Here is an 18,472-nt window from a genome sequence, read left to right on the forward strand (position 1 = left end):
GGAGGGGGATCAGGGCTGGGGCAGGCGGTTGGGGCATGGGGAGAGTCTCATGGATGCAGACTCTGAGTGGCGTTTACCTCAAGTGTCTCCTGGAAGTATTTTCTTTCTCCGGCTCTTACGCAGGCACTGCCCCTGCAGCTCCCATTGACGCACTGGAGGGGACCTTGGAGCACATAGGAGCCAGAGAGGGGCTATGCCACAGCTTCCGGGAGCTGCATGGTGCAGCCCTTGACCCTGCGCCCTGGCTGGAGCACCAGAGCAGGACCGAGCCGCGTGATGTGGCTCCCCTAACCCAGTGCCCTGGCTGGAGCAGGGCTAAGCCATGTGGTGCAGACCCCTCGACCCAGCAGCCTGGCCGGAGCACCGGAGCCTGCTCTCCAGCAGAAGCTTGTGGGCTGACTTAAAACGGCCCACGGGCTGTAGCTTGCCCACCCCTGCCTTAGAGTGATGGCATTGCTATAGTTAGTCAGGCAATGTATCTAAATTGGGACCTTAAACAACCAACTATATTTTAGGGAATGCATCCTCCAATTTCTACACTGTATTGATGACTTTACTGCACTTCTTGACATTATACATTTTTCAATTAAAAAGTGATGCAGGCCAGTCCACTGTTACATTTATATTTGTATTCAGCTAATTATCCTATGATGACAGTACATCAGTTAGACACACATACGTACATTGTTGACATCAAATTGACTTCCCTTAACAAATGCCTTAGTATGCATACAGTGTGTAAGTCTTACTCCATACAGACAAATTCTGGCTGGCCTTTCACATACATAGCACAAGAGAAATGCATAATACACCTGATGCGTCTCAACCTTGCTTCCTCCCAGACTCTAATCTGCAGTTCCTTTGTCCACTGAGCCGCAGAGGGCAGGTCTTGGTAGAAGTAGCATAGTCCATATGGAATCCAGACCTGCCCAGAGACAGTATGTGCTCACCCCACTGATTATACCTTCAGGCAATTTGCACAACCAGCTGTGCACATTCCCATGGCCAGCCAGAACACAGGCACAAAGTAAACACAGAGTTGCTAATAGAAGAACGGTGTTAGTTTGCCCGCATTTGGGGGCAAACTCCATAGACCCAGAATTTAGCATAAGAAAAATATGTCTTGAAATCATAATGGAACTTCTTTTCCAAGGTTTCATTCTTAACCTCTGTAAAATATATTACTGTTTTGAAAACATATTCTAGAGTTATCATAAACCATAAAATATATTCTTTTCTCACTTCAATGTGCAAAGTAGAAAATAAAACAAAATGGTTTGTTGAAAGATATCAAATATAGGAAGCAATTCTCTAATACTGAAAAAAAAAACCCACTGTTCATGATGCTAGGGTCCATTCTCTAATGCAGAGTGCACAGTGAGTTCTGAGGCAAACAAAGCAAGGTGCCTTTTTGTATTCTTTTTTGCAGCTGGCTGATCACAGAATTTGACTTCAATGTTGCCATCACTGAATGCTTCTCTCCTGGCCTCCTCTAAAGCACTGGGCTCTCTTTGAGAAAGACTTGCCTTTTGCTGCATCATGGTAATCCCTGAGTTTCCAAGTCGCCTGGAAGGGGATGGGTTTTCCTTGACAATACAAAAGCAGATTGCAGAGAGGAAATTTTTCTTGAAGTTCTCGTTCATAAAGGCATATACCATAGGGTTACAAATGGAATTGAAAAACCCAATGATCTGAACAATAGCAAAGATCATCTTGATAGTGACATCATCATACTCACTTTCAAAATTACCTGAGAAAAAGGAAATATAATTATATAGATACCCATACCCCGTACCCATCCTTGCAGGTCAGAAGTTCTTGTTCGGCTTCAAGAAAAAGTTCTTAGATGTTTTTATCCATTTTAATTATGGGTTTGACCAGAAAGCAAAGCAAAACACAGTCATATCAAGATAGTCTGAAAATTGCAATTTATGAATTGCAAAATTAACAGACAGCTGAGTGACACAAAACTACCAGTCAGTTACATACTTTGTTTATTTAAATCCTATTGTCCTCCATGTTCTATCTTCACTTCCGATTTGTAAACATTGTTTTTGTCACCCTACACTGTCTTCTGCCATTTTTACAGCTCACACAGTGGGAAACTAGCGCTCTCCTCTGTGCTCACACACTTTGGGTCCAATCCAGGCCAGATCTAAGCAGGTAATGCTCCAGCCATTTAAAATAAATAGCAATAAACATGAGTATTTATAGAGCACTCATATGTTCAAAGCACTTTACATATTAGTTGGCAGTGTGGCCTAACAGAGAGTGCACTGTATTGGGACTAACAAGAGCTGGGTCCTATTCCCAGCTCTGCCACTGGCCTGCTGGGTAAATCTCTGTACCTCAGTTTCCCCCTTTGTAAAATGGAGATAATGATACTGACTCCTTTGCAAGGTGCTTTGAGATCAACAGATGAAAAGCACTATAAAAGCAAATTGTCATTAGCTGAGTAAATATTAGCCCCAGTTTAGAGACAGGGGAAAGGAATAAAGGGGAAGTGACAAGCCATGCAATGAGCCAGTAGCAGAGCTGGGCTTACAACTCAAAACCAACTCACAATCCTGAGCTTAACTCACCAAGCCTCACTTTTGTCCACCTGTACCAGGAATTGAATTTCAGAGTCTCATCTCTGGTCAGTGTAGAAGCAGGGTTTCACCTTCAAGGAATGGGTGACCTGTCTTTTATATAAACATGCATATCCTCTTGCATTCACAAAATCTCCTTAAGGAATGGATTACAGTCTGGCTGTAACTAATGACACTGGTCAAATCAGGATACAGCTTTGAAATATTCACTGATAACCACAGTCAATCACATGCTGTATATATATGTCTTGAATTTCTGTATTTAAGTACAGTTCACACTGAAATGGATGTAAATCAGACCAATGTCTGATGACAATTACAGAGCACAGGAAACCAGCTTCCTCAGTGAAGTGAAGTGGAAACACTGGCCCTACATAATTTTCTCTGTCTCTCTCTCTCCATTCATACACCCTTGTAAGAACATGCAAGTGTAAACTCCCCTATAAACTCTTTTCTTATCTATTATCTCTCATCTGGCTCTCACCCCAATTTCTGAATATTCAATATCATAAAATATTGAAAAGTGATTCTCCTCTTTCAATTCTTCCAAAAACAGGATCTCCATACTACACGTTTGCAATGAAAGGTGACGGTGTTTGTTTTGCTTTGTTTTGTTTTGTTTAACAATAAAACATTTTGATCAGAGTAGTGTACAAGTAGCAGAGAGTGATTCATGACATGGAGAAAAGTATAAGTTTAAGAAAGGTACAGGCTAATAGTTCCAAAAAAAGCATTTTTATATAATGGATGAATGGCTTTGGTTGTAGTGAATTGTGTGTTTTCAACTGATGAATCAATGTAGTGAGGAAGAGAAATGCATCAGCCCCTTTGTTCTGCGCTGATACTTGGTTGCTTGTGTTTTAAACAAGATCCTTGGCATCTGAGGCACGTAGAAACAAAGAAAGACTGCAGTAGTCAGGATCCACAATTTCGTTTGAAATTGCTATGAGACAACTGCAGCAGCAATCAAAAAGTAACTTAGGGCAAAACCTCAGATAGTCTCTGATTTGCATTGAGGATGTTTACCTGCAGGGCAACTCTGTAGCATACTCTGACATTGCACTATCTGCGGGGCCAGTTCTGACAGCTGCAGACCCTTCATGTTCACGGTGAGAGGAGCCCCCACAGGGAGACAGTACCGTGAGCAGTGCTTGAGTCCTACTGGAATGTTACGGGTCACTGTTCTGGCACTGCTTGGGGGAGCTAGAAGGTGTAATGGCACTTCCAGTATTTCCAGTACTTGCATTCTGCCACCTCTTGAGCACAGCACTCACATGCTGACTGTGAGTGCTTGTTCTTTGCTCCTCCTCCATGCACCATAAAAGGAGAGTGTGTGAGAAAGGCAAGCCTACGATGGGCCTCCTAGACCCCGAGGCACAAGAACAGATCTGCTGGGTGCCAACTCCTTGTCTTGTGAGATTTGACTCAGGCTTGAGAAAAAGCAACAGTAGGAAGGAGACATTTTAAATTCAGATTTGGGAGCAGGTGTCAGTGTGTTCCTCATTTGAGACCAATTGTCTTAATTGCTGTCCCCAATCAGGGACTGTAATGAGGCAGAGAAGCCCCACATCCACAGAAAAGGGATAAAGGAGAGTCTATGGGCCTAGCTAACCTCATCTCACTATACCTGCAGCCAGTTCCAAGCCTGGAGGGGCAATAAAGGAGATAGGCTAACTCAGTTCAGGGCTGAAAGAGCTAGTAATGATGAGAATGAGAGTACAGCTATCTGTGAGAGGAAAAGAAAATGCATTGAAAAAACCAATGGGGTATTGAACAGGTGGGAGAGGAAGATGAAACAATTTTAAATGAAAAACTTCAGTTAGAAGGAACTTCCAAAAGCTATAAAAAAAGAGCAAAAGTACTTCTCCAGGCCGAATGGTATAAGCTTTGAAATGCTTAAACACCTATCTGAGAGAAGTCTGAGGGTGATACTAAAATTGGGCAATAGCATATGAGGAAAAGATGATCTGCCAGTTGAGTTGAAGCATGCAGTTACTGTTCCAGCAAGGAAACCAGGCAAGCTGAGATCTTGATCTGATGCATACAGGCCAATTTTTCTGGATATTGAAAGAGCTTATGGAAAGTTCTGGAGAGAGGGTTTACTTCATAAAGTGGCTGCCATGGGCATAAAAGGAAAGAAATCTAGGTGGATAAGGGATTTCTTAAGTAAAAGAACTATGCAGTGTGAGTAGGAAAAGCCTACTCCAATATATGTACCCTAACAAATGGCACTCCACAGGGTGATCATGATGAATGATCTTCCAAAAGAATTAAGTGTAGGAATGGACATCACTTTATTTGCTGACGATTTTGCCACAGGGGTCACAAACAGACACCCAGAAAGAGCTGCTAAAAGAGTAAATGTACTAAGGACAGGCGCAGAATGGAGAAACATGAGGCTTTAAATTCTCAAATGACAAAACTAAAGGAATGATATTCACTAAAAGAAAAATTTTAAAAGATTATAAATCATATCTATATGGATAGCAAATAAGTATAGTTAAAAGCTACAGATTTTTAGGGCTGATATTTGATAGCATGCTCACTTGGAAGAATCATAGACTCATAGACTCATAGACTCATAGGTCAGAAGGGACCAATCTGATCATCTAGTCTGACCTCCTGCACAAGGCAGGCCACAGAACCCCACCCATCCAATTTTATACAACCCCTATCCCAGGACCGAGTTATTGAAATCCTCAAAAATGGTTTGAAGACCTCAAGCTGCAGAGACACCACCAGCAAGCGACCCGTGCCCCACGCTGCAGGGGAAGGCGAAAAACCTCCAGGGCACCTGCCAATCCGCCCTGGAGGAAAATTCCTTCCCGACCCCAAATATGGCGATCAGCTAAACCCTGAGCATGTGGGCAAGAGTCACCAGCCAGCACCCAAGAAGGAGTTCTCCGCAGCAACTCAGTACTCATCGCATGCAACATCTCCCCGCAGACCATTGAGCAGACCTGTCTGGTGGTAATTCAAGATCAATTGCCCAAATTGACGATCCTATCATAACATCCCCTCCATATACTTATCAAGCTTTGTCTTAAAGCCAGGAAAGTCTTTTGCCCCTACTACTTCCCTCGGAAGGCTATTCCAGAACTTCACTCCCCTAACGGTCAGAAACCTTCGTCTAATTTCAAGTCTAAACTTCCTAATATCCAGTTTATACCCATTCGTCCTCGTGGCTACATTAGTACTAAACTTAAATAATTCCTCTCCCTCCCTAACGTTAACCCCCTTGATATATTTATATAGGGCAAGCATATCCCCCCTCAGCCTTCTTTTGGCCAGGCTAAACAAGCCAAGCTCTTTGAGTCTCCTTTCATAAGGCAGTTTTTCCATTCCTCGGATCATCCTCGTAGCCCGTCTCTGAACCTGTTCCAGTTTGAATTCATCCTTCTTGAACATGGGACACCAGAACTGCACACAGTATTCCAGATGGGGTCTCACCAACGCCGTATACAACGGTACTAACACCTCCTTATCCTTGCAGGAAATACCCCGCCTGATGCATCCCAAAATAGCATTTGCTTTTTTAACAGCCGTATCACATTGGCGACTCATAGTCATCCTGCTATCAACCAGTACCCCAAGGTCCTTCTCTTCCTCCGTCGCTTCCAACTGATGCGCCCCCAACGTATATCTAAAATTCTTATTATTAATTCCTAAATGCATGACCTTACACTTTTCACTATTGTATTTCATCCTATTTCTATTACTCCAGTTTACAAGGTGGTTCAGATCTTCTTGAATAGTATCCCTGTCCTTCTCCGTGTTAGCAATACCCCCCAGCTTCGTGTCATCCGCGAACTTTATTAGCACATCATATGGAAGGTACTTCTCGAACCTCCTGGTGTCTGAATAAAAGAGTACTTCTGATGTTATATAGAACTCCAGTAAGACCAATTGATCAGTACAAGTACCAGGTTTTTGGTTCAGCATAAAAAATTAATTTGAGAAAGCTTGAGTCAGTCCAAGCTCTGGGGTTGCAAATTGGGTGTGGTGCCTTCATCACAACACCGCTGTGTGTAATTCAGATAGCTGCAGGTGAACAGTCCATTGCTTTAAGAATAAAGCTTTTAGATTTAACTTTTTGGGCTAAAGTCACTGGAGACTGTGAAGATGAAAACACCAAACTGATATAGGATGAATGCTGGGAATTAAGTGGGCAATGTGTAAGGCAAAAATTCAAAATGCCTCATGTAAGCAAAGTTAAAGTGTGGACAAAAGAGCTTGGTGAAAACAAAGACCTAAAGAGCTTAAAATCTATAGCTTTGGGGAAAATATATTATGACTGGAAAAGGAGCATTAAATGTGCAAGCTATAGCAAATGAAAACGTTTGTGATAAGTGGGAATGCTACTGTCCAATATATACTGAGGATCCAAAGATGTAAGAACAGGAAGAATGGGAACAGCTTTCTGTGTTCCTGAACTCAGAATCAAGCAAACTACACAGCTATCAAATTTTGTAGCCATTTTGACAGCTGAACTGGCAGGGATAATGCTGGCATTAAATTGGGTCATAGATGTGCACCAGACGCTATGGTCACCCTGTCTGTTTCCTTATCTGGACTACAGGCAATTGGCAATGACTCTTCAAAGAGCAGAAATTATATTCTGAATGAAATATTACTGTTAATAGATTTGATGTAGCTGGGTGTAATCATAGTGATAGCATGGATCCCAGTGCAATGACCTGCCAGACAAAATGGCAAAAAAATGCTGTTGAAAATGAGCAAATTGATTGAAAGAGCCCTTTAAATACATTGGAGTTTAAAAATCTAATTAAAATGAGTTGAGAAGAATGGCAAAAACTATGGGCAAAAGAAACAAGGAGAATTTGAAATATGCCCAAGAGTAAAAAATGCTGATATACTCCAAGGCCCTGAGATATAGAGTGAAGTGACTATTTAGAATTGTAACTGGCCGTTGTAGATTAATAGTAATTTGTTTCTAACAAACAAACAAAGATGGATTATGTGGGGTGTGCAAGGTCCAGGAAACAGATGATCATCTTCTCTGGGAGAACAAAGAGTGCACCTTGAAAGGGAGTATTTTATATGAAGAAAAAACAAAAATAGAGGTTTTAAAGTTCAAATTTTTTCATGGAAACACCTAGTAAGAGCACTGAGAAAATGAGGCCTATTAAAAAGATATACTGAAATTCTTTCAGAATGCTAGGAATTAAAAATGAAAGACTTTAATTTTTAATTACCTATCGTGTCCAGTGCTTGGGGATCACAGACTCAGCAAGTAAGTCTGCTTCACCATAAAACACAAGAAGAAGATGACAAAGTTGATAAATAGATTAAGAACTACTGTTATATCATGAGAGACTGTTTATTGTTCCAGATTTAAAGGCACATATTCACTTTAGCTGGCAATGGGCACTAGAGCAGCAGCACTAGAGTTTGATACATCAGTGATTCCATTACTAAAAAGAAAAAGACACACAAAAGTAAATGCTCTAATTTAAGAAGTGTGGCAGGTACTCACTGTATTCTATCATCATGTGAATCACATGGAAAGGGGCCCAGCAGACTGCAAATAAAACCACCACCATCACCATCATAACGATTGCTCGCTTCTTCTTCCTGAAAGTACACTGAGGTAGAGTTTACGGAATAACTTTGAATAAACTGTTGATTAGCACAAATGCCTCAAGGTCAGCTTCTAAAAGTATTTAGGTACCCAAAGATACAGATAGGCACTTAATGAGATTTTCAAAAGTGCCCACTTGCTTAACCCTCCTTGAAATTGCTGAACCATATCAAATAAGTAATAAACAACAAGACCAATGTCATATTTTCCTAACTCAGGATCCAATTTGAAATGCAAAATCTACTTACCTTCACGCAACTGCACTAATAAACTCTGTCATATACTTATTCATCTCTAAATATTTAGACAGATGAGTTTTTGTTGATGCATTGAAATGCAGTTTTTTCCCCAAACAGATACATACTAGCACATAGACTGAAATGTTTTCAAAAGTGACTAGTCATTGAGTGTCTCAATTTCTGGGTGCCCAATTTGCAACACCTTAAATGGGCCTGACTTTCAAAAGGTGGATGCTCAGCACTTTCTGAAAAGCCAGGACTCCTCTGGGAGTCAGGGAAGAGGAGCAGGCTGGGGCTGTGTCACTCCACTTCCCACAGGAAGTGGCCAGCCTTCCCACCCCCAGCATAGGCTTGAGGGGCTGCGTAGGGCACCAAAATAGCTAGGGATGGCCCTGCTTGATGTAAGTGAAAAACCTGCTTAGACAAAGATTGTAACTTGCTAAAACTGAGTTTCAGTCACTTGAAAAAGTATTTTGTTTTTATTTGTAACCACACTTATTTAAATATCTATTCTTTATTAATAAACATTTGTTTTATTACAAAACCATCTCAGTATTGTGTATTAACAGTGGAATACAAGTCCTCAGCTAATCTAACATGCTGGTGCATGCACGGTCTCTTTGGTGGTAGTGATGTCTCTATGGAGCTCAGGAAATGGGGTTTGGAAAGCAAGATCTGGACTACCAAAGTCCAGAAGAGTTCACTGGCAAGACAGACAAGCTATTGTGTCGGGGAACTGAGGCAGAGCAGTACCACAATGGCTCACAGTTGTGTGTGTCCTGAGCCAGAAGTCACAGGTAGCATACTCTGGACAGGATTTTCAGACAACGTGCTGGTTGACTAAGGTTCACACTTCAAGCACTGGTAACATAGATTTGTAAGTGATTCGGAGAAGGTATTATTAGGGAGATTGGCATGCTGTATGGAAAAAGGGTAGAACTCCTAGTTTTGGGAAGTTTTAAAACCACTGTGCCTTTAGCTAAAAGTGTACTTAGAGTGCGAAGGTCTGGAAGGCATTTTAAAATTTGGTGTATTGGATTGCAATCCAGCAGAAATTATCATGGGAAGTAACATACTAACTACATCTAAAGCCATTAATATAGTAACCTGCAGTAAAAGTGAATGTTGCTTTGTAGTCCCAGAAAGGAATTGTAAAGACAGAGAAACAGCTCAGAGGAAAGGGACATCCTTGGCCTTGACTTATCAGACAGACCCAGTGAGTCTCCAAGGACACGTGGGGCAGAGCCACTCCCAGTGCCAGTGGAGGAGGCACTGATCAGAGCTGACAGCCAGCAGGAATTTGCACCAGATTAGCATGAGACCTATCCTGGGGGGGGCCCCAGTTAGGGAAACAGTGAAAGGTTTTTTGAAGAGGAGGGAAGGATCTATAGAGAAAGTCCTATGGGGAAAATTAAAATCCTGGAAAGCTTTACAAACAGCTGGTTTTGCTTGTTAAGCATTGTAGGGAGCTAATGACATTACCCCCACAACTGTCCTTTTGCAGGTCACCTGGGGACTTATGAAAGGTTGAAAAGGAACTTTTATTGTTCAGATATGAGATGGGAGACTATTGTAGGTCTTGTGACTTATGTCCAAAGTGCAAGGACCTGCAGGGTCTCACAAAGCTCCCAGATAGCCCTTACCTGCGATCAATGAGGCATTTCTTAGGGTGGCAATGGATATTGTGGGCCTTATGCCCCAGCCAACCCAGAGGAAAAGGAAATATATTTTGGTGGTAGAAGGGCTTGTGGTCACAGGTACCCCAAACATGAGTCACTGTTGAAAATCTTAGCCCAAAGGTTCTGTTTAGGGCTGAAGTTAAGGTGCCCAGAGACCACAGTGATATAATAAAAACAGATGGATCATGTGTAGCTGTTTCAAACATATATGTAAATATGTGATATTTAATAATTTAACAGCTTTTACTTAACACTTTTAATGCAAAAGAGAAGTGTTTAAGTTATGGTAGGCAGTCTAGAGAATATTGTATTTTACAAATCAATTTTGTTGTTATAGCTGTTCAAGCAAGTCTAATTCTGATACCTAGAGATGGAGAAACTACTCAAAAACCCATGATATATCAAAAAGCGAGGATCTTTTCCTGGGACCTGGAATATTGACTGTATCTGTAATGCCTCATTACTCTGTCAATGTCCAACATAGATAAGGAGCTGGATGGAACCTCACTACCTGATTATTTTTGTTGCTAGAGGATAGTGTTTGGAGGAATGGGGTCTGTACCAGCTCTTAGGAGTACATGCCCTGCTTTCACCAAAACACTTTGCAGGCTCAGAGTATGTCTGGATTACTCATGAACTCCCATATAACATTATTACCAGAAGCTGTTATGAACCCAATATAAACTTCCACCACTTGAGCTAAAGTAGCAGCTCTATTGGCAGACAGAAATAGTAGAACCTTATCCTCTATGTGGAGTTGTCACTAGCTGGGGATTGGCACATACTTTACAAGCATGTTACATTACTATTTTATTCAGTTTTGCAACTTCATCCTTATCCTCATTTTGATTGATGTTAGCCACTTGACTGAGCAATCTTTTCTCTTTAAGCTGCTACTTATTATTCTCCTTGGATTCAATATTTAATATGGTACTCTCCTGTTTTCTGTGCACGTATTACTAGAAGTTGCCATCACACCAGGAAACAAACTTGCCAAATTAAAGAAAAACTGCAGTGTAATATATAAAGTAGGGTAATTGCTACACTAAATTACAATTAAGCGTAAGTAATTATACCATTTTGTTGTCTGCTTGTTAATTATTCATTTTTTTAATTGCATTTCAAAACACAAAGTTCCCATCTGGATGGTCTCATGAAGCAGAAAAAGACTGAGGGCATTTATATATCTTTGGAAACTACCCAATTAGAGTGTATCAAATTAGTTTTCAGGTAAGATCCAATTTTTTTTCATTTTAATATACTACTTTCATTTTTAAAAGGCTGATAGAACAGTGGCTATAGACACACAAATACTGAACTCACCTTAGAAAACTTTTGATATTATTGATCTTATTGGATTCTAGGTGGATTCTAAACAGAACTGTATTTGATCACTCCCAATCTGCCTCAGGAATGTAACAAACTGCTTCTTCCTCCCAACTCATGATCTGCATTTTCAAAAGTGTTAATTATAGGTGCACAATGTGGCACACCTGAAAAGGGTCCAATTTTCAGAGTGTGGGAGCTTAGCACTATTTGAAAATCAGGCCCTTATAAAGTGTCTCAGGTTGGGCACCAAATATTAAGTCATTAATAGGCTCGTATCAAATTCACAGCCATGAAAAAAGCGTCACAGACCCTGAAATCTGGTCTTCCCCCATGGAATTTGGTCTATTATGTGCTTTTACCCTATACCATACAGATTTCAAGGGGGAGACCAGCACTTCTTAAATTGCACTCCAAAAGGGAGTTGCAAGGGGATTGCAAGGTTATTTTCGGGGAGTCACGGTATTGCCACCCTTACTTCTGTGCTGCCTTCAGGGCTAGGTGGCTGGAGAGCGCCCAGCTCTGAAGGCAGCACCCCACCAGAAGCAGCACAGAAGGGTGGCAATACCATACCATGCCACCTTACTTTTGTGCTGCTGCTGCTGGCGGCGGCTCTGCCTTCAGAGCTGGGCTCCCAGCCAGCAGCCTCTGCTCTCCAATTACCCAGCTCTGAAGGCAACACAGCTGCCAGCAGCAGCACAGAAGTAAGGATAGCAGTACCACAACCTTTCCTACAATAACCTTGTTACCCCCCACAACTCCTCTTTTGGGTCAGGACCCCAACACCATGAAATTCCAGATTTAATTACTGAAATCATGACATTTACAATTTTTTAAATCCTATGACCGTGAAATTGACCAAAATGGATCATGAATTTGGTAGGGCCCTAGTCATTAGTCACTTTTGAAAATCTTGTTGATAAGTTTTCTTGCTGCCAGTCCCCATATATGCTTTTCAAGACTGAGAGTTCTAAATATATGGTTTTACTTTACAAACCTTGATATTTTAGACATTTCATTCCCATGAATGGTTTGAAGAACTGAAGCATCTCCCACTCGTTTCTTAATCCAGAGTTCATAACCAATCTTACTGTACAACAGAAGCATCAGCATCAGTGGAAGAAGGAATAGTATGACAAGAATGAAGGTGGTATATATCTTTTGGTGAACGGCGCTTGTCCACTCTTCCAAGCAGCAAACATACTCTTTTTCATACAGAAAGTCGTATTTAATCTAAAACAAATGAAACAGAAATGAGTCACTTTAATAAGGACCCTAACTATGAAGAGTGTCATATGTTCTAAAGCCCCTTGCTTTATAACAGGAATTCAGTGGAGACACCTTTCTAGTGAGACTATTCTTCTGATGCATTTTCCATGTGAAGGACTGTGTTCACCATAGCTTATGCAGGGTAAAAACTGTACTTCCTCTCTGCAGCAGAGGGATTGCCCTCTAAGAAGAACAAGAGGTGTTTTAATTGACACCCTCCTTCAGGGTTTATGCTGAGGAGGGAAGTGTCAGTTTCTCCTGGAAGCAGCTGCTGAGATGTGCTGAAACAATGTACTGTTTGGGCTAATTACTTTTAAGGTTATGCTGGCCATCTTGGCCAATACAACAGGAATTGAACTGGGGTTCCCCAGAACCAAATATGAGTCTATACAGCTTGAGCTAAACATATAAGGTGCTTTCTAGCTAGGGCTGTAATGGGAGCATGTTTTCTGTGGACCAGGTACACTGGCTCTCTGTGTACCACTGGTCAAAGTCAGGTTGATTTGTATTGCCACAAAGGAAACATAAGCCTGCTCCAAATGTCTTATTTTAATTTTCCTCTACAACTAGGGTTGTGGCAAGGACTATTTTTCTATAGCAGCTATCACACTTTTAAAGTGGCTAAAGTAATATTAGTAAGTAGTAGTATATTAATAATTAATACAAATCAATAAGTTAATGACAAACAGTGCATTCAATTTATTTAATCTTTCAAGAGACTTTTGATAAATAACCTCATTTGAGGTAATTTATCAAAAGCTCCTTGGAAGGCTAAAAAAAGCCAAACATATCTAAAAACATTGTTTAACCCTAGCATTTTTTTAATGTATATAATTTAAATGCCAATTTGGTTGGCACATCCATTTTCATGTGAACAAAAGGTACAGCTGCATATCTAATTATGTGATCTGGGCACTAATCCTGCAACTAAATCCACATAAGCAGTCCGCTTTCCCCTCTCTTCTCCCCCTCTGCACGCACAGAATCCTACTGAAGTCAGCCTGACCCTGCACTGGTGCAGGACTTCTGCCCAGGTGGATCAGACTGCAGGTCAGGGCTTTGGTTTGCATGCACAAATGCAGGTATCTGTACACAGCTTTTGCAGTTGTAGTTATGGAGGCTGACTGACAACTTCTCAAACTTTAATGAGTTTTCAGAACAAACTTGTCTTGTCAGCCAACAAACAAAGATTTCCCAAAAAACAACTGTCTATACACAAACACAGCTTTTAACCAACAGTACGTAGCTCATGTCTGTATAGACTACTGCCCCTTTGTCAAACACCAATATGCCAAGTTACACTTTTAAAAAGGATTTTTTAAAACTCCAGACTCCCAAATAGCTGCTTCTAATAGTTAATGAAGGTTTTGAATGGAGTAACCGTTGCTTAAAATGTAACAGCTATGGAGAAATAATTATAGGAACACGCCATGTCATGTAAAGATATTCATTTTCAAAGTCCCAAGCTATTGTGTGTCATTGCAGATATAAAGCAATGGGAAGGTGCAGTGCAAGGCACAGATGCAACTATTCATCTTAAAGACAGAGAAAGAGGCACAACTACAAGAAGGCACTATATTCTGGAAAGCCAGCACAAGGTTACCGGGAGGCAATCCAAATGCCCCAGGTGCCAAATTCTATCCACACCCTGAAGTAAAGGCTTTCCAAAACTGCCCACAGTCCTTTGCCAGTTTCCTTTTCCTTTTCTCTTTTTACAAAGAGGGCCCAGAAAGTCAGATTACAAAATCAATTACTCTACGTAAAGAAACACTGAGAACTTTTACAGTAACTTGTGACCAGATTCTGCTTTATCCCCACTCATAAATATTTGGAGTTTATTCAGCCTTGTTGCTATCCCCTGCAATGAGACCCTGCAAAAGCTAAGTCTGAAACAAGGGCTCCCTCTGAAAGTGTGATTACATGATATATCATACCATACCTCCAGTCGCTGTACATGCCACATAGGTGACCCAACAATAACTGCCAGCAACCAGACTATTCCTGTAAACAAACAAACATCTTTTTAATGCTCAGCAGAATAGGGAACTTAACATGAATTCGTTTTACTTTAATAGCTTCAATTAGCAAAACAAAGTGATGTGGAGCTTTGTGCTGTAAACTGAACTCGACATTTAAGGTGAAATTTCACAGTCAACATTTGTGGACAATTGACTTATTGTAAATATGAACAATAGCAACACTGTTCTCTTCATCAAGGCCTTTCATCAAGCATTTCCTTCCTAAGCCCTGGTCTATACTACAAGTATAGGTCGAATTTAGCAGCATTAGATCGATTTAATCTTGTACCCGTCCACACGACGAAGCCATTATTGTCAACTTAAAGGGCTCTTAAAATCAGTTTCTGTACTCCTCCCTGACAAGGGGATTAGCACTGAAATTGACCTTGCTGGGTCGAATTTGGGGTAGTGTGGACGCAATTCAACGGTATTGGCCTCCAGGAGCTATCTCAGAGTGCTCTATTGTGACTGCTCTGGCCAGCACTCTCAGTTCAGATGCACTGGCTAGGTAGACATGAAAAGCCCTGTGAACTTTTGAATTTCATTTCCTGTTTGGCCAGCATGGCGAGCTGATCAGCACAGGTGACCATGCAGTCCCAGAATCGCAAAAGAGCTCCAGCATGGACTGAATGGGAGTTACTGGGTCTGATCGCTGTACGGGGAGATGAATCCATGCTATCAGAACTCCGTCCCAAAAGACGAAATGCCCAAATATTGAAAAAAATCTCCAACAGCATGAAGGACAGAGGCTATAACAGGGACCCGCAGCAGTGCCATGTGAAATTTAATTCGCTCAGGTAAGCCTACCAAAGAACCAGAGAGGCGAACCAGAGAGGCAAACAGCTGCTTCAGGTCAAAGCCCCAGACATGCTGCTTCTATGAGCAGCTGCATGCCATTGTAGGGGGAGCCCCAACAACTACCCCACCCCTGTGCGTGGACTCCATCAAGGGATTCTAACGCAACAGGGATGCAGATTTTGGGGATAAGGAAGATGATGATGAGGAGGAGGTTGAAGACAGCACACAGCAAGTAAGCGGAGAAACTGTTTTCCCCGACAGCCAGGAACTGTTTATCACCCTGGAGCCAGTACCCTCCCAACCCACCCAAGACAGGTTCCTGGAACTTGAAGGTGGAGAAGGGACCTCTGGTGAGTGTACCTTTGTAAATATAATACATGGTTTAAAAGCAAGCGTTTAATGATTAATTTGCCCTGAAGACTTGGGATGCATTCGCAGCCAGTGCAGCTACTGGAAAAATCTGTTAACGTGTATGGGGATGGAGAGGAAATATTCTTTATCTCTCTGTGTTATCCTCAGGAGAGTGATATCATTCACGGTCACTTGGTTGAAATATGGGAATTTTATTAAAGGGACATTCAGAGGTGGCCGTTCCTGCTGGGCTGTTTGCCTGTGGCTGAACAGAAATCATCCCCGCAGTTAGCCACATGGTGGGGGGAGGGGGTGAAGCGATCATCCCAGAGAATTGGGGGTGGGAGTTCAGTTGGGTTTGTGCTGCACATTAACCAAAAAACTGCAGCACCTACTTTTAAATGGTCAACCCATTTTAAATGGCCAACCCAATGAGTGCTTGATTTGGGAAATGAGGGCGCTGCTGTTTGAAACCATTCCCACATATTATGAATGTTAAAGAAGCCAGAAAACTGTAGCTTACCATGGCTGCCTGCAAGCCAAATTCTGTTTTCTGCTGGCCCTGCATGTGTGATCTCTCACACCAAACTGGCAGGCCCTCAACATAAGAGGCAAAATGCGACCTTGTAAAGAAAGCACATGCGCTATGTAACGTTAACAGCTTGGTTCACCGTGAAAGAGTCTACCCATTGTTCTCTAAAATGTGTCTTTTTAAATATTACTCTCCCCTTTTTTTCCTCCCGCAGCTGCAAATGTTTCAATGCTCACCCTATCATCTCCATCCCAGAGGCTAGCGAAGATTAGAAGGCAAAAAAACGCACTCACGATGAAATGTTCTGAGCTCATGCAGTCCTCCCACACTGAAAAAGCCCAGCAGAATGCGTGGAGGCAGACAATGTCGGAGTGCAGGAAAGCACAAAATGAACATGAGGACAGGAGGGACACGTGAGAGGACAGGAGGCAGGAGCAAGAGGAGAGGTGGCAGGATCAAGATGATAGGTGGTGTAAGCGTGATGAGACAAGGCAGGAAGCAATGCTGAGGCTACTGGAGGATCAAACTGATATGCTCTGTCTTATGGTTGAGGTGGAGGAAAGGCAGCAGGAGCACAGACTGCCGCTGCGGCCCCTCTGTAACCAATGGCCCTCCTCTCCAAGTTCCATAGCCTCTTCACCTACACGCCCAACGCTTGGAGGCAGGGGGTGTCTCCAGGCACCCAATCACTCCACCCCAGAGGACTGCCAAAGCAACAGAAAGCTGGCATTCAATAAGTTTTGAAGTGCAGTATGGCCTTGTTCTTCCCTCCTCTCCCACCCCTCCCAGGCTACCGTGGCAGTTATCCCCCTATTTGTGAGACGAATTAATAAAGAATGCATGAATTTGAAACAAGGACTTTATTGCCTCTGCAAGCGGTGATCAAAGGGGGGGGTGGGGAGGGTGGCTCGCTTACAGGGAAGTAGAGTGAACAAGGGGGTGGGTTTTCATCAAGAGGAAACAAACAGAACTTTCACACTGTAGCCTGGCCAGTCATGAAACTGGTTTTCAAAGCTTCTCTGATGCGCAGCGCGCCTTGCTGTGCTCTTCTAACCACCCTGGTGTCTGGCTGTGCATAATCAGCAGCCAGCCGATTTGCCTCAACTTCCCACCCCACCAAACATCTCCCCCTTACTCTTACAGATATAGTGGAGCACACAGCAAGCAGTAATAATGATGGGAATATTGGTTTCGCTGAGGTTAGTAAACTGCGCCAGTGTGCTTTTAAACATCCAAAAGCACATTCTACCACCATTCTGCACTTGCTCAGCCTATAGTTGAACAGCTCCTTACTACTGTCCAGGATGCCTGTGTATGGCTTCATGAGCCATGGCATTAAGGGGTAGGCTGGGTCCCCAAGGATAACTATAGGCATTTCAACATCCCCAATGGTTATTTTCTGGTCTGGAAAGTAAGTCCCTTTGCTGCAGCCATTCACACAGACCAGAGTTCTTGAAGATGCGAACGTCATGTACCTTTCCCAGCCATCCCATGTTGATGTTGGTGAAACATCCCTTGTGATCCACTAGTGCTTGCAGCACCATTGAAAAGCACCCCTGGTGGTTTATGTACTGGCTGTCTTGGTGGTCCGGTCCCAAGATAAGGATATGGGTTCCGTCTATTGCCCACCACAGTTAGGGAATCCCATTTCAGCAAAGCCATCTACTATGACCTGAACATTGCCCAGAGTCACCTTGATAGGAGCAGGTCAGTGATCGTGTTGGCTACTTGGTCATAGCAGCCCCCACAGTAGATTTGCCTACTCCAAATTGATTCCCAACTGACCAGTAGCCGTCTGGCATTGCAAGCTTCCAGAGGGCTATCACTATTCACTTGTGAACTGTGAGGGTGCTCTCATCTTGGTATTCTTGCGCTTCAGGGCAAGGGAAATCATGGAACTTTGTGACCTGCAAGTGCCCTTACTCATGCAAAAGTTTCGCAGCCACTGGGAATCATCCCAGACCTGCAACACTATGTGGTCCCACCAGTCTGTGCTTGTTTCCCAGACCCAGAATTGGCATTCCATAGCACGAACCTGCCCCATTACCACCACGAAGTCCAAATTAC

The 18,472-nt window shown here is 42.5% G+C and overlaps 1 protein-coding gene across 2 annotated transcripts in view; it reads right to left on the reverse strand.

The window, feature by feature from the left end:
- Positions 1 to 513: 513 nt before the first annotated feature.
- The window catches only part of QRFPR (pyroglutamylated RFamide peptide receptor), a 50,162-nt gene continuing 32,203 nt past the window's right edge, over positions 514 to 18,472 (reverse strand). Inside the window, exons 3-6 of one of the 2 annotated variants that reach the window (XM_050946552.1) lie at positions 14,646 to 14,707; positions 12,435 to 12,670; positions 8,089 to 8,186; positions 514 to 1,750 (exon numbers count right to left, since the gene is read on the reverse strand). In XM_050946552.1, coding sequence (XP_050802509.1) covers positions 1,347 to 1,750; positions 8,089 to 8,186; positions 12,435 to 12,670; positions 14,646 to 14,707 — 800 coding nt within the window. In that variant the 3' untranslated portion in view covers positions 514 to 1,346. The remainder of the gene's footprint in view (positions 1,751 to 8,088; positions 8,187 to 12,434; positions 12,671 to 14,645; positions 14,708 to 18,472) is intronic. The other variant, XM_050946553.1, reaches the window with a different exon arrangement.

The sequence above is a fragment of the Gopherus flavomarginatus genome, chromosome 3 (genome assembly GCF_025201925.1).
Source record: "Gopherus flavomarginatus isolate rGopFla2 chromosome 3, rGopFla2.mat.asm, whole genome shotgun sequence".
In the NCBI taxonomy this organism is placed as follows: domain Eukaryota; kingdom Metazoa; phylum Chordata; order Testudines; family Testudinidae; genus Gopherus; species Gopherus flavomarginatus.